The sequence below is a fragment of the Acomys russatus genome, chromosome 29 (assembly GCF_903995435.1).
Source record: "Acomys russatus chromosome 29, mAcoRus1.1, whole genome shotgun sequence".
NCBI classification, from domain to species: Eukaryota; Metazoa; Chordata; class Mammalia; order Rodentia; family Muridae; genus Acomys; species Acomys russatus.
The window spans coordinates 23,712,846-23,728,517 of NC_067165.1; the positions used below are offsets into that span (position 1 = coordinate 23,712,846).

The 15,672-nt window shown below is 46.2% G+C and overlaps 1 protein-coding gene across 1 annotated transcript in view; it reads left to right on the forward strand.

Annotated features, from left to right (window-relative positions):
• Positions 1–335: 335 nt before the first annotated feature.
• Bsdc1 (BSD domain containing 1) overlaps positions 336–15,672 on the forward strand; it is a 32,421-nt gene continuing 17,084 nt past the window's right edge. The window contains exons 1-5 of the mRNA XM_051170926.1: positions 336–378; positions 636–696; positions 4,199–4,315; positions 10,603–10,770; positions 13,129–13,183. Of these exons, the coding sequence (XP_051026883.1) occupies positions 368–378; positions 636–696; positions 4,199–4,315; positions 10,603–10,770; positions 13,129–13,183 (412 nt within the window). The 5' untranslated portion in view covers positions 336–367. The remainder of the gene's footprint in view (positions 379–635; positions 697–4,198; positions 4,316–10,602; positions 10,771–13,128; positions 13,184–15,672) is intronic.

Sequence of the window (15,672 nt, forward strand, 5' to 3'; positions counted from 1 at the left end):
CTCGAGTTTGACGTTCGAGCCCACCTCCCTCCTTTTCTCGCCTCACTGCCAAGTTTGGCCCAGAGAGGCCACTGTAGTCAGGGGCTACCAAGGAAAGCTAGTGGTTGGCAGGTGGGACCTGAGGACAATCTTGAACAGGATTGGATCCGAAAGTTTAGAGGCGGAACTAAAAAAAAAAAAATATATATATATATATCTCGATCAAAATCGTAACTCGGATTGGACAAAGGAGAGCATATTTGATGTAAGGGGCGGGGATTGGGCGGAGGGCTAGGATTGGGACGCGCTTTGGGGGGCGGAGCCTGAGGGGGCGGCTCCGTGTCGGAAGTCAAAGGTCGGTAAATAGTGGTGATGTCATGCGGGCAAGATGGCGGAAGGGTGAGCCTGTCGTTCCTCTCTCTGGCGTTGGGGACTTGGGTTCTCCCAGGGTTGGGGTACTGAGCCAAGGCCCCTGTTGGGGACAGGTTACCAGCGCGGGTGCGGATCGAGCTGAAAGGGCAGAATGAAGGCGTGGTGCGAGGGGGTTGGGTGGGGAAGCGGCCGGCGAAGCCTCCCTCCCTCACCCACCGGCCACAGCGGAGGCCGGGCTGGAGTCGCACGGCTGGGCAGCCAGAGATGTATCTTGTCTTCCACAGGGAGGACGTGGGATGGTGGCGGAGCTGGCTGCAGCAGAGCTACCAGGCAGTCAAAGAGAAGGTAAGCCGGCGCAGCCCCCGTCTTCTCTCGACAGGGCAGACTTCCTTGCAGCCAAGTCTGGCTGGCCTTGCCAGGACATCTGGAGCTTCCGTGAGGCCATTTGAGAGAAAAGGGCAAAACGCCATCACTTGACAGCACCTTGCTCTCTCAGCAGTCAGTACTCTCAGACAGGTTGGGAGGATACAGACCTTCCTTAGCCAGCCAGGCAGTCAGTCTCGGGCCTCATAAAGCTCAGGCTGCTTGGGGGAGGCAGTCGAACAAAATAGCTGCTTAGTTACTGTCAGAAATCCTGCGAAAGGAGAGTACCTGACGTCTTGTCTAGACCGGGGAGGGTATAGCAAGGAAGGTGAAAAACAAGAATCCAAGTAGAGATGAGGACCGCCGTACACACTGGTGCCTGGTGCCTATCTGAGTGATTTGCACAGGAAACGGGGCCGGTGGCCAGAGAGTGGAGACTTGGGGGAAATGGCTGGCTAAGTAATTCCTGATGCTTGACACTGTAGTAGGCAGCACCAGTTGGATGTTCTTGGGTTTTTTTGTTTTTTGTTTTTGGTTTTTTTTTGGTTTTTCGAGACAGGGTTTCTCTGTGTAGCCTTGGCCATCCTGGACTCACTTTGTAGACCAGGCTGGCCTCGAACTCACAGCAATCCGCCTACCTCTGCCTCCGGAGTGCTGGGATTACAGGCGTGCGCCACCACGGCCAGCTGGATGTTCTTGTTTTATCCCACATTACCTTGTTTTTAAAACCAACTCAGCTAAGTCGTGGAAAAACTAATTACTATTTACCGCAAGCAAAAGAAGTGAGCCCTGCTGCAGGGCAGACTCCAAGAGGCTTCTGATCCCAAAGCAGCCCAGTCCTTTAGGTGCAGGTTTGTTGTTGTTGTTGTTTTGTTGTTGTTTTTCCCTCCCCCTGGCCTAGGTAACCCTGGAGAGCCCCCCCTCTCAAGCTACAGCGCAACACAGTGAGAATTCCCTGAGCTGTTTGTTTTGTTGAAGGAGGAGACTTTACGCTAAGGTTTAATATGAGATCTCAGAGTAGCAATGCTTCCCGGAAGGAAGGTATGGAGTTCATGGCAGCAGGTGCCACACAAGGACTTCCTGGGTCAACGTCAGTAAGAGAAGATGTAACTCTCGCCTGATCGTTATTTACACTTATGGGAACCGGGGCAAGTTATTATTATTATTATTTTTTTTTTTTTTTGTCGGTTTGTTTTGTTTTGAGACACTGTCTCATTGTGTGTGTGGCCCTTGGCTGCCCTGGAACTCATATGTAGACCAGGCTGGCCTCAGACTCACAGCGATCCGCCTGCCTCTGCTTCTCAAGTGCTGGGATTACAGGCGGGCGCCACCACATTTGACTGGGGCAAGTTTCTTTTTAATGCTTCCTAGGCCTCATCACCTGCAAAGTGAAATAATACTCCCTAGCTAACGGGATGTCCCGAGCATTAGACGTGATCCGTAGAGCGCTACGGCCGTGGATAGCACTTGGAGTACTGTACAGGCATCCACCCTCTTTATCAGGTGCTATAGGTAAAGTCTGGTCACCATTTTTTCCTTCTACGTTTCTCTTGCTGCTTTCCTTACCATTGCTTTCCGTCCTGGAGCCTTTCGGATCAGTCACTTCCCTGCTCCCTCAGCCTGTATTGCCCCTGCCGCTGTGAGAGGACGGTGTACCCGGCCTTCCTCTACCTCCTGCCTGCTCCTGCCCTGAGCCTCCTGTACATCCATCTATCCTACGCCCCCAAGTGCAAGCACAGACACGGGGTTAGAGAAGGCACCGTTGCTTCTTGTCTTCACCACAGATGCCCTGGTCTCACCGAGTCTGGGCACAACTTTTTCCTCCTATTTCTTTTCTTCCCCTTGATTTCAGAAACTCTTCTCTCAAGTCTTTTTTCAACAGCCTCAGATACTTAAAAAAAAAAAAGTCAATAATCTTGATCTCGCCTCCCTTGCTCCTCACCTCTGAAGCCACCACCTATACACTTATCTGTAGTGACACTCGCCTCACACTCGCCAGCTCCACTGGGTAGTTTTTAGCCCTTATCTTTCTGGAACTTTCTGCAGCAGTTGACACTAACGTGCTCCCCACCCTACCCCATCACCCCTCCCTTTTTTTTTTAATTCACTCTTCTGACTTTTGTGATGTAATTCTCTCAGTTCTCCACACACTCATCTGGGGTTTCCTTTACTGTTAGGCTCATGTTTCTCCGCCTGCCCTTTTAAAAATGGGGCTCTGGGGATCTTTGTCCTCAGCTCACAGCTGTGTGGACTTGGCAGACTCTTACTGTGCACCTCTCCTTAGGGGCGATTCCTGTTTCTTTTCCTAGAGCCTTTGGTGCTTAAGGATAGCTCTCACCTGACAACTACCCAGATATCCCATGGCCACCTTGACTCTGAGTGCCTAAAACTATGCCAGTCATTAGAGTGACATATTAAAAATGAAAATTTCACCAGGCATAGTGGCACATGCTTGTAATCCCAGCACTCGGGGAGGCAGGTGCCTGTGAGTCTCTGAGTGTGAGACCAGCTTGGTCTACAAAGTGAGTGCAGGACAGCCAAGGCTACACAGAGAAACCCTATCTCAAAAAAACAGAACAAAATAAAAAAAATGTCATTGTGTCCCATCTGCTTCAGCCTTTTAGTGGGTTCCTCATGGTCCCGCTCAGTCATGCCAGGGCAGTAAAAAGTAGGCAGACCCATCCTAGGAAAAACAAAAACACGAGGACTCAAAAACATGTTTTGGCTGGGCATGATCGTGCAGATCTGTAATCTCAGCACTCGGGAGGGAGGCAGAGGCAGAAGGTCCAGCCTACATAGTGAGCCTTCTCAGAAGAAAATGAGAAAGTTTGGGTGGCTGATCCCAGGCAAAATGAGAGGGTGTGCGAGGTGGAGTGAGCGCTGATGCTCCAGGAAGTCATTTTTGAGTTGGTGAGCATGACATAAGCAAGGCAGGCACAGAGGGCGGCAGAGGACCAGCTGGCTCAAGCTAGCTCTCAAACACAATCTATACTTGCTTGGATTCAAAAAACAAAAGCCAAAAAAGCCTTTAATCCCAGCACTTAAGAGGCAGAGGCAGAGGCAGGTGACTTTCCAAGTTCAAGGCCAGCCTGGTGTACAGAGTTGAGTTCCAGGACAGCCAGAAAAACCCTCTCGTGTGATGGAGAGACAGATCAAAGCAAGTTTTCATTCACATGTATGTTCTTAATTCCATTCTGCATTTGAGATCATTTGACAGGAGAGAAAGAGGGACAAAGTGACAATCCCCCCTACGCACACTTCTGAGAGCCAGGGATGAGACTCAGTTTGTAGGCTAAATAACAGACATTTTTCTCTCTGCTAACAGGTAATCCCAGGTTATGGAATTGGAACAACTCAGCATTATTTCCCAGCCTTGGCTCTTATGTCCCTTGGCATCTCCACATACCTGTTTGGTGCTGAAGAAGCCCAGATACATGGAGTGGTGGAACCTGCCAGCTTTGTCATTTTTCTCTGTTTTCCATAGTCCACCGAGGCTCTGGAGTTCATGAAGCGGGACCTGACAGAATTTACTCAGGTGGTACAGCATGACACGGCCTGCACCATAGCCGCCACGGCCAGTGTGGTCAAGGAGAAGCTAGCGGTGAGTGTGACCCACACCTTGCCTGACCGTCCTCACAGTCAGGTCTGCCCTGGGAACCTAGTGGGGGCGTCCCGCTTTTCTTTCATTAAGTGATTATATTTTTCTGTCGGTGGGGAAGAGATATTTTTCCTTCCACTTTTTGAAGGAATTGTTTGTCAAGCAAATAAACTATAGAGTAATAGTTTCCCACTTCTATATTGTTTTAGCAAACGTTTTCCATTAGCAAATCATATAGTGTAGAAAATGTAGGTAAACTGTGGTGTGTGTGTGTATAAAAGAAACCCTTCCCAAGATGGTAACTATTGTTAATATTTGGGTGATAGCTCCTGTGTATACTTTCTTTAGGAAAAAAAACTGGGGCCAACTAAATACAATTTTAAAAATAATTGTATTCATAAATGTGTATGTTCTTGTGTGTGTGTATATACATGTGTGCCAGCTTAGAAGGCAGCTTGTACAGTCAGTTCTCCCATGATTTCAGGCTGTTATGCTTAGCACAGTGACCGCCCACTGGGCCTTTTTGCCAGCCCTGAATACTAGTATATTTCTTTCTTTTTTTTTCTTTTTTCTTTTTTCTTTTTTTTTCTTTTTTCTTTTTTTTTTTTTTTTTTTCCGAGACAGAGTTTCTCTGTGTAGCCTTGGCTGTCCTGGACTCATTTTGTAGACCAAGTTGGCCTTCAACTCACAGCAATCCACCAGCCTCTGCTTCCCAAGTACTGGGATTAAAGGAGTGCGCCACCACACTCGGCTACTAGTATATTTAACTTATTTTTACCCCTTTGTTTTCTTTTGTTTCCCTCTCCCAACTCACATTTCAAATGTCCTAGAGGAGTCTCAAACTGGTTGTGTATCAGCGAACGGCCTTAAACTCTTGATTTCTCCCACCCCTAGCTGCAGATGCTAGGATTACATGCATGTACTAACATACCTGTCTCTTGACTTAGTTAAAAGTGTGCGTATATAGCTGGGCGTGGTGGCGCACACCTGTAATCCCAGCACTTGGGAGGCAGAGGCAGGCGGATCTCTGTGAGTTCTAGTCCAGCCTGGTCTACAAAGCAAATCCAGGACAGCCAAAGCTATACAGAGAAACCCTGTCTCGAAAAACTTAAAAAAAAAAAAAAGTGTGTATGTGTGTGTATGTATACATATATAATGTGTGTGTGTGTGTGTGTGTGTGTGTGTGTGTGTGTGTGTGTGTCTGTAAAAAATATGTATGGGTGTTTTGCATGCATGTATACCTGTACACCACATGCCTATGGAGGGCAGAAGAAGGTGTGAGATCTTCTGGAACTGGAGTTACAGAGGGTTGTAAATCACCATGTGGGTGCTGGGAAGGGAGCCCAGGCTCTCTGGAAAAGGACTGCTTGACTACTGAGCCAGCTCTCCAGCACCTTAAGTTAACAGTTTTACTTAAATCATTGCAGGTCTCATTCTACAGTGTCCTAGACATCAGTTAGGTAAAATTTAAAAGCCCTCAGTTTTCTATTGCACTTCTGGTATTGTGTACAGATCTTCAGTAATGTTATTCTTGTTAAGATTTTTGCCTATTGGGGCTGAAGAGATGGCTCAGAGGTTAAGAGCACTGTCTGCTCTTCCAGAGGTCCTGAGTTCAATTCCCAGCATGCACATGGTGGCTCACAGCCATCTGTAATGAGATCTGGTTCCCTCTTCTGGAGTTAAAGCAGAACATTGTATACATAATAAATAAATCTTAAAAAAAAAAACAAACGGGTGGCGCACGCCTTTAATCCCAGCACTCGGGGGCAGAGGCAGGTGGATTGCTATGAGTTCGAGACCAGCCTGGTCTACAAAGTGAGGCCAGGACAGCCAAGGCTACATAGAGAAACCCTGTCTCGAAAAACCAAAAAGAAAAAAGATTTTGTCTACTGCCATATTTTGGAAAGAGTCAAGAGTCAAGGATAAGTATAGTTTTTGGCTTTTAATATCTTTTCTTTTTCTTTTTTGTTTTGTAAAGAAAGAGAAGAGAGAAGTGCCAGTGCGTTGCTTCCTTGTCTCATTACTGTGATCAGATGCCTGAGAAGAGCAGTTTAGAAGGGGTTATTCTGGCTCACAGTTGGAGACTGTAGCTCATTGTGAGGGGGTCATGACAGCAGGAGCGTGAGGAGGAAGCCGGTCACATCATTGTCGCAGTCAGGAAGAGAGGGATGGACACTGGTCTTGGCTCAGTGTCTCCCTTTACTCAGTCCAGGACCCCAGCTCCCAGTGCAAATCAACCTCAGCTATGGTGTTCTTCCTGCAGGCCTAGAGTCCAGCCTAGTTCGGATAATCCCTCCAGGTGTGACCAGAAGCTTGCCACCTGGGTGATTTTAGGTCTCTTCAAGTTGGCAGTCCATAGTAACAAGACAAACTAGGTATGGTGGCTCATATCTGTGGTTTCAGCACTGTACTATAGTGAGTTTGAGGCCAACCTGAGCTATATGAGACACTGCCCCCCAAAATAATTAATTTTTAAAACACAGACACAGAGGTGTGTGTTTGTGTGTGTGTCAACAAGATGGTTTAGCAGGTTAAGAACTTGTTACTCAAGCCTGACAACCTGAGTTGATTATCCAAAGCTCATGTAAAAGTAGGAGAACCAAGCCTCTGACCTCTGACCTCTGACCTCTGACCTCTGACCTCCATATGTTCATCATGCTACAAACAAAAATCCCCCCCACATCACACACAATAAAAAATTTTAAATTGAAAAAAAAAACAAACAAAAAAAACAAAAAACAAAAAAAATTTTTTTAATTGAATATATTATAGGTTTCAAGTATGCGTATTTTGTGCCAATTTATCTTCTCATGGCTCCGTTTTGTTAATCTGAGATGTACAATGAAATCTTCTGTAGGTGTTAGATTTTAAAGTCAGTATGTGTCTTAGTTAGGTTTTTTATTACTGTGATAAAACACTATGACACCAGGCAGTGGTGGTGCAAACCTTTAGTCCCAGCACTCAGGAGGCAGAGGCAGGCAGATCTCTTGAGTTTTTTTTTTTTTAAGTTATTTATTATTATGTATACAGTGCTCTGCCTGCATGCATACCTGCAGGTCAGAAGAGGGCATCAGATCACATTATAGATGGTTGTGAGCCACCATGTGGTTGCTGGGAATTGAACTCTGGACCTCTGGAAGAGCAGTCAGTGCCCTTAACTGCTGAGCCATCTCTCCAGCCCCAGATCTCTGAGTTTTAAGGACAGCCTGGTGTACAGATTGAGTTTCAGAACAGCCAGGGCTACATACACAGAGAAATCTTGTTTTCACAAAACAAAACAAAAAACCACTATGATACCAAAAACAACTTAGGCAAAAAAGGGTTTGTTGTTGTTGTTGTTGTTGTGTGTTTGTTTTGTTGTTGTTGTTTTGGTTTTCTTTGAGACATTCCCAGCTCGGCCTGCTTTCTTATGGAACCCAGGACCACCAGCCCACGGGTGACCCCACTCAACAATGGGCTGGGCCTGCTCCCATACTGGCTTTCTCCGATCTTACAGAATCATTTTTTCAATTGAAGCTCTCTTCTCTCAAGTGACTATCTTGAGTCTGGTTGACATAAAACTAGCCAGCAGAGTATAAAAAGCAAAAATACTATAGGAGCAAAGATAGTCTTGTAGTATGTCTAATTGTCTAGGTGTGTGTGTGTGTGTGTGTGTGTGTGTGTGTGTGTTGGTGGTTTGGAGACCTCATCTCACTACATAGCCTAGTCTGGCTTCAAATACATGGCAATGCTTCTGCCTCAGCCTTCCAAGTACTGGGACTACAGATATGACCCACCATTTCTAGCTAACATGCTGCCTTTTATGTATAGTTTACAGTTTTTCCATTAGTCTAGAAACAAACTAGTTTCTTCATTGAGCTCTGTCTAAGTCATCGCCCTGAGACCAGTAGAGGCCATGTTATAACAAACTGAGCTGGATCTGGCTGTGTGGTTGTTTTCCCTATACAAGAGGCTGAGGTGAATCTCCTGCACCTAGACACTCAGACCAGCCAGGGCAACATACATAAAGCCCCTCTCATACCTGAGAGAAGGAGAAGGGGATTAAGAATGGAAACAGGTGTGGTGGCGCACGCCTTTAATCCGTGCACTCGGGAGGCAGAGGCAGGTGGATCACTGTGAGTTCGAGGCCAGCCTGGTCTACAAAGGGAGTCCAAGACAGCCAAGGCTGCACAGAGAAACCCTGACTTGAAAAACCAAAAAGAGGGCTGGAGAGATGGCTCAGAGGTTAAGGGCACTGACTGCTCGTCCAGAGGTCCTGAGTTCAATTCCCAGCAACCATGTGTGGCTCACAGCCATCTATAATGAGGTCTGGTGCCCTCTTCTGACATTCAGGTGTACATGCAGGCAAAACATTGTATACATAATAAATAAATAAATTATTTTTTAATTTGTAATTTGTAAAGAAAAACCAAAAAGAAGAAAAAAAAAAAAAAAAAAACAGGGAAAGAAAGAAGGAGGACAAGTTTGGGGGCTTTATTTATAAAGTCCTCCTTGCTTACTGTAGCTATTGACAATCACAGATGACACCGTGGGTATGATGGCACATGCCTGTAATTCTAGCACACAGGAGACTGAGACATGAGGTTTGAACATTCAGACCAGTCTGAGCTGTGAAACAACAACCAGTCCAAAACCATGAATGACAGGTTGTACCTTGCAGAACTCCTGAGTCTAGCCAGCAACATGCACCGCTTAGTTCATTTACTTATTTATTTATTTTCCATTCAACAAATATAATTGTATCCTTTGTCAGCATGTGTGGTAGGCATTACGATCGGTTCTAGGTTGGAGATGCCTAGGCAACTCAATCAAGAATAAATACTGCTAGCGGCTGGAGAGACAGCTCTTCCAGGGAATCTAGGTTTAGTGCCCAACACCCATCCTGCAGCCCAAGTCCAGGGCCTTCAGTGACCTCTTCTGGCTTCTGTGGAGGACACCTACACGCATGCATGAACACACACACACACACACACACAATATTTTTTAAAAGGAGAGAAAATGTCAACACATACTTGTAATCCCAACACTTGAGAGGTTGAGGCTGGAAGACTTTAAATGTTAGGCCAGCCTTGGTTACATGGTAAGTTTTAGGTCAGCCTGAGCTACATGGTCCTGAATACATAGCAGAATCCTGTGTCAACAAAGCAAAGTTAATATTATGGTTTTGCATGAGATTTTTGGAGTCTGGCCTGCTTCTGAGTTCATCAACCACGCCAAGCAGAGGCGTACTGACCTGTGATGGGACGTATTGTTTGTGTCACCTGACAAGCCAAGGCTGGCTGTCCTCATCCTGCTTATTTTCCCCAACATTTGCACAGAATCTGCTTCCTTAGCAATAATGCAAGGTTGTGTTACAGTGCTGCTCTTTGTTTGTGTCAGGCTTGGCTGTGTCTTATTCATTCACATTTCACAGAAGACAGACTCAGAATACTGTGGTCTCATAGCCCACCAGTGTTAGACCTGGGATTCAAAACCACCACCTATTTCCAGGCCTGCTAAAACGACATGGGATCTTCCTTTGACTGCGTGTGTGTGTCTGCACATGCACACATGTTCATTGTGGGCTGGGCAGGATGTGTGGGTTGGGTTCACACAAACATGCTTGGTGGTTCACATGCATCTAGAAGCCAAAGGAACAGTCTCAGGTGTCGTAAGCATCCACCGTGTTTCTTGAGACAGCACCTTTCACTGGGCCTGAAGCCTGTCATTTGGCTTGACTGTGCCCTCTCCCAGCAAGCACCAGGGTCTGTCTGTCTGCCTCCTTGCCTCTGTCTCCATACCTTGCTCTTTACACGCGTGCATGGGATTGAACTTGGGTCCTCATGCTTGCACAGTGAGCTCTTCTTCCCCCTGAGCCATCTCCCTGGCCCTCCTACCTTTTTTTTTTTTTTGCTCCCCCCCCCCAAGACAGGTTTTCTCTTTGTAGCTCTGGCTATCCTGTACTCACTCTGTAGACCAGGTTAGCCTCAAACTCAGAGACCCACCTGTCTCTGCCTCCAGAGTGCTGGGGTTAAAGGCATGCGCCACCACACCTAGCCCCTCCTGCCAATTTTTGATCATCCTAGATTACTTTGCTGTTTTGATGTACTGACCAATCGAAGCTCTCCTCAGGTCCACCTTGGCCCTGTTCTGCATCCACCCCTGGGGCAGGAGGGCTCTGCCTACCTCCGTCTGCAGTCTGAGATGTGAAGGAAGGATTTTCGCATGTGTCTCATCCTCGCACGTGGTACACCCCTCTCCTGATCGCATCCGGCTCCTAGGACACTGTCTTTCTTTGGTTTTCTCTGCAGACCGAAGGCTCCTCAGGGGCAACAGAAAAAATGAAGAAGGGATTATCTGACTTCTTAGGGGTCATCTCAGACACTTTTGCCCCCTCACCAGACAAAACCATCGACTGTGATGTCATCACCCTGATGGGCACACCCTCTGGCACAGCTGAGCCATATGATGGCACCAAGGTATTTGCTGGCAGCCTTTGCTAGAGATTCAAAGCTTTACCTACCAACCTTTAATCACAAAAGCCATATGTGTTTAGGCTAAAAATATAGACAAATTTGTATAATTAGGGAACATCAATAAAAAGTAGATAATTACTATGTTTCTCTCTCTCTCTCTCTGTTTGAGCCAGGGCTTCTCTGTGTCCCTCTGTAGACCAGGCTGGCTTGGAACTTGCAGAGCTGCTCGTACCTCTGCCTCTGAGTGCTGGGATTAAAGACTCACCACCGTTGCCCAGCTACTGTATTTCTAATCCTGTGACCTCATTACCCAGAGATGCCTCTGGTTCCTTCTTGTCTCATAGCCTTCCGTATTGTTGCTGTTGTTGCTCACAAACTTGAGTAAAGATAGTTTGAGCTTTTTCCTTTTAAACAAACAGACATTTGTGTGTATTGTTTTAAAGGGCGATATAACAAACTATCAGCATCTTTCCTAACCACTTTCCTGCAAATGAACACAGATGGCATCATTTGTTCAGTTATGTTCTGGTGCTACACATTTGAGTCTCTTTCCACTTTGAACATGTTTGGCACGCCTGTAATCCCAGCACTTGGAAGGCAGAGGCAGGCAGATCTCTGTGAGTTCGAGGCCAGCCTGGTCTACAGAGTGCATCCAGGACAGCCAAGGCTACACAGAGAAACCCTGTCTCGAAAAACCAAAAAAAAAAAAAAAAAAAGAAAGAAAGAAAAAGAAAAACAAAAGTACTAATTTCTGCTAGAAGTAAATGCACCCCTCCGAACCCATGAGCAGCAACCAGAGCAGTATGTTTGTGCGGCTCTCCGGTCCCATGGTCAGTCTCTCTTGAATTCACATGGGCATATCATGGCATTTGGGCCTTCTTATCATCGGATTTTCATCCCAAACTTTGATCACTGGCACCATTTACCAACATGTGCCAGAGCAATGAGATATTAAGTGAGTAGAGTCTAAGTTATCACAGTGACTTAACCCCCATGCTCCTGTGCAGCCGTTCCCGTGCGGACAGCCGTGCTCTGCGGTGTGGGGCTGATCAGCTAAAGTGCAGCTTCCTGTTGCCCCAGTAAAGCATAGCTTTACAGTGCATTTGGTAGACTGGCTCTAAAATTGATTTTGTCTTTTCTCTTTTGCTGGGCCTAACTTTGTTCCCTGCTGTATTGGCCTTATAGATGCTAAGCAAGTGTCCTACCACTGAATTGCCTCCCCACCTAAGATATGGTTGATGAAATAGTCATTCTTATATTTTTACATTACAAATTAATTAATCATTATATAATTATGTAATATTAACATTTTTAATTATATAAAATAATTATGGCCTGGAGGGATGGCTCAGAGTTAAGAGCACTGATCTTCCAGAGGTCCTGAGTTTACAACCAGGACTACAAGATAAACCTTGTCTCGAAAAGCAAAACAAAGACAAACAAACAAAATAAATAAATCTTATTTTTTTTAAATCTTATTTTTAATTTATGCTATTATTGTTATTATTATTTAGTTTATCAAGATAGAGTTTCTCTATGTAGCTTTGGCTGTCCTGAAACTCGTTTTGTAGATCAGGCTGGCCTTAAACCCAGAGATCTGTCTGCCTCTGCCTCCCAGGTGTTGGAATTAAAAGCCTGTGCTGCCACTGTCTAGAATTGTTGATGGGCTTTTAAATTTTTTGCCGGGGAGGGGGGGTGGAGTATGAGGCATTAAATTACTTTTATTTTGAGACAATCTCACTGTATAGTATTGGTTGACCTGGAACTCAGTATCTAGATCAGGCTGGCCTTAAACTTAAATAGATCTGCCTGCCTCTGTTTCTCAAGTGCTGACATTAATAAAGGTATGTATGACCACTCAGCCTTGTTGGATTTTAATTTGGGGATAATTACATTATCACAATTTGCCCTTAAGTTTGGACTTTATTAGCATTAATTGCAGTTGACATTTTCTAAATATCCCATATTTCAAAAGGAGTTCTTTTTTTTTTTTTTTTTTTTAAGTTTTCGAGACAGGGTTTCTCTGTGTAGCCTTGGCTGTCCTGGACTCGCTTTGTAGACCAGGCTGGCCTTGAACTCACAGCGATCCGCCTGCCTCTGCCTCCCGAGTGCTGGGATTAAAGGCGTGCGCCAAGAAGGAGTTCTACATATAGTTTTATAACCCACTTACTATAGTTTCTTAGTTCTCAGGGTGGGAATGTTGGGTAAGAGACTGCTTTGCCGAGTACCACTCTAGTCACCAATAAGTGCCCTGTGGGTTTTGCCACCAACAAGGGTTGTAACTAATTTGATATACATGAGAGGATTTTCTCTGCATCCACCTCCCCAGAATTTCTGTTCTCTTTTCTCTGTTGCTTACAGGCTCGCCTCTACAGTCTGCAGTCAGACCCAGCAACATACTGCAATGAACCGGATGGTGAGGGGTAGCAGTGGGGCAGTTTGTGGGGCACGTAGATGGAGAGGATATGGATCGTAGGTGTCGCAGACCAAGTAGCTCCTGCATCTCGGGGACAGAGTAGGATCTGAATGTACTTCTTGTATCTGTGAAGCAGATTCATGGTGCCTCTTCCCCACTGAACCTCAAGTATCTGCCCTAACTCTGTTTCTTGAAGAGGCTTTGCTCTTATTATGGTCTCTCAGCTCTGTTTAGCTTGTCTGCCATCCCTACTGCTCCCCACCCCACCCCGCCCCCATTCCTGTCCACTATGCACAATTCTGGAAACTAGAGACCAGAAATTTGTTAAGCCGTGAAGCTCTGCATTCCTTCAGAACCAGGTGTAAAGAGAGAAATGGGAGACAAGGGATCAAACAGAGGCAGCAAAGAATGGATTGACTCTTTCTGTAGAAAGGTGGGCAGTGGGCGTCCAGAGCAGTGCACCTCACAGAGCCTGTGGAGCCAGAAGCAATGCTCAGGAGTGGAAGGTCATTCAGGCAAGGGCCAGTGTATATTTGAAAATCAGAAAGAACAGGAAACCCCTGTGTGGTGACACTAAATTAGAGTTGATGAGGAAGTGAAGGCAGCCCGGGAGCTGGCTGGAGGGCTTTGCGTATCAGAATAAGCAGATTACGTTTGGTCATGAGGGATTCGTGGTAATGGTTCTGAACTTTTCCTTAGTCATTAGAGGCCTTTAAAACTCTGTGGACAGGGCCAGGCGTGGTGGCACACGCCTTTAATCCCAGCACTTGGGAGGCAGAGGCAAGCAGATCGCTGTGAGTTCGAGGCCAGCCTGGTCTACAAAGTGAGTTCAGGACAGCCAAGGCTACACAGAGAAACCCTGTCTCAAAAAACCAAAAAAAATTAAGAAATTAATCTATGGACAGCCAGGCGTTGTGGCACAGGCCTTTAGTCCCAGCACTCAGGGAAGCAGAGTCAGGCAGATCACTGATTTCGAGGCTCACACAGCATGCTCTGTAAGGCAGTCAGGGTAGCCGAGGCTGCACCGAGAAACTGTCTTGAAAAAGCCAAAAAAAAAAAAAAAAAAGGAGGGGGGTGGAATCCTGTTGACAGGCAGGTTCTTATAACACCAGCTACTTGGAGGATGAGGCAGGAGAATTGAAAGATTGGGACTAGGCTGAGCAATATAATGAGTTCAGAGCCAACCTGCGCAATGTAGCAAAACCTTGTATCTAAGTAAAAATAAAAAGGGCTTGGGATATATTTGCCTAGCAGACACAGGCCCTAGGTTCAATGTCCAGTACCGTAAAAAGAAAAAAACTAAAAACAAAAACAACAAAAAACCTGATTAAAATGATGAGCCTGGTTTTGGCTCACACCTTTAGTCCGAGCATTCCAAGACAGAGGCGGGTGGATCTCTCTGAGTTTGAGTCCAGCCTGGTCTACAGAGTAAGTTCCAGGACAGCCAAACCTACACAGAGAAAGCTTATCTTAGAGGGGGAAAAAAAGATGAGCTTCTCTATAAAATGTTATATGCAAGGCCAGGTGTCCTAGTGCACATCTTTATTAATCCCATGACTTGGGCAACAGATGTGAGCCTATCTCTGTGAGTTTGAGGCTAGCATGATTTACATAGCAAGTCCAGGCTAGCCAGGGCCAGATAGCAAGACACTAGCTACAAATATATATATCATATATATTGATATACTGTGGACCCTAGCTTTAAAAGCTCACATTGTAGAGAAATATTGAAGAGTTTTGAGGCCCCAATTGATCAGGTTTTGCATTTTGTAAAGTAGCCGTGAGGCCATGTTATAGCGGATGAGAGAAATGGAAGGGGATGTAGAGGCTGCCTAGGGATCCCATGTCAGAGGTAAGGCCAGAGCCTAGGGAGAGGCAGGCTGCTTGAAGAGGAGAGTATGCAGCAGGGAGCCTGAAGAAGTGGAGCCAGAGCGGGTAGGTAAGGAGGGAGCTGGCATGGCGTCTGGGTCTCTAGCGGCAACTGAGTGGGTCCCAAAAGAGCTTGTATTACGACGGCAGCTGGGTCTGGAGCCCAGGGTGGGCTCTGGGTGGCAAAGAAAGAGGAATGGTCAGAAGAGGAGGCTAAAATGATTGAGGAGAGACTCATGAGGAAAAACAGAGTGAGGAAAAGGAGCAGCCCAGGCAGATCTAAAGTGTTGGAACGTTCAGAGGAGGAGGAAAGGAACAGCAGAGGGAGAGGAGGGCGGCTGGTCCCACGCCATGAGGAAGGACAGAGACACCCGTGGGCTCTGACAGTGTGGGTCCACATTGAGCAGAGCTGTTTCAGTAGCCGGGTACAGAGGACTGCAGTGGCAGCAGAGATAGGAGACTTGGAAGACTGTAGTCCTTTCTAGAGAGCCTGATCCTGGAAGAGCCCACCCAGTCCTTTTCCTTGCCTGCCTCTTTCCCCCTTAGATGAAATGGCTTTGAAAACAACCCTTAAGCTTTCTTTACTGCTCAGGTCCAGGCTTAAGTGTTGTCTCTAGACC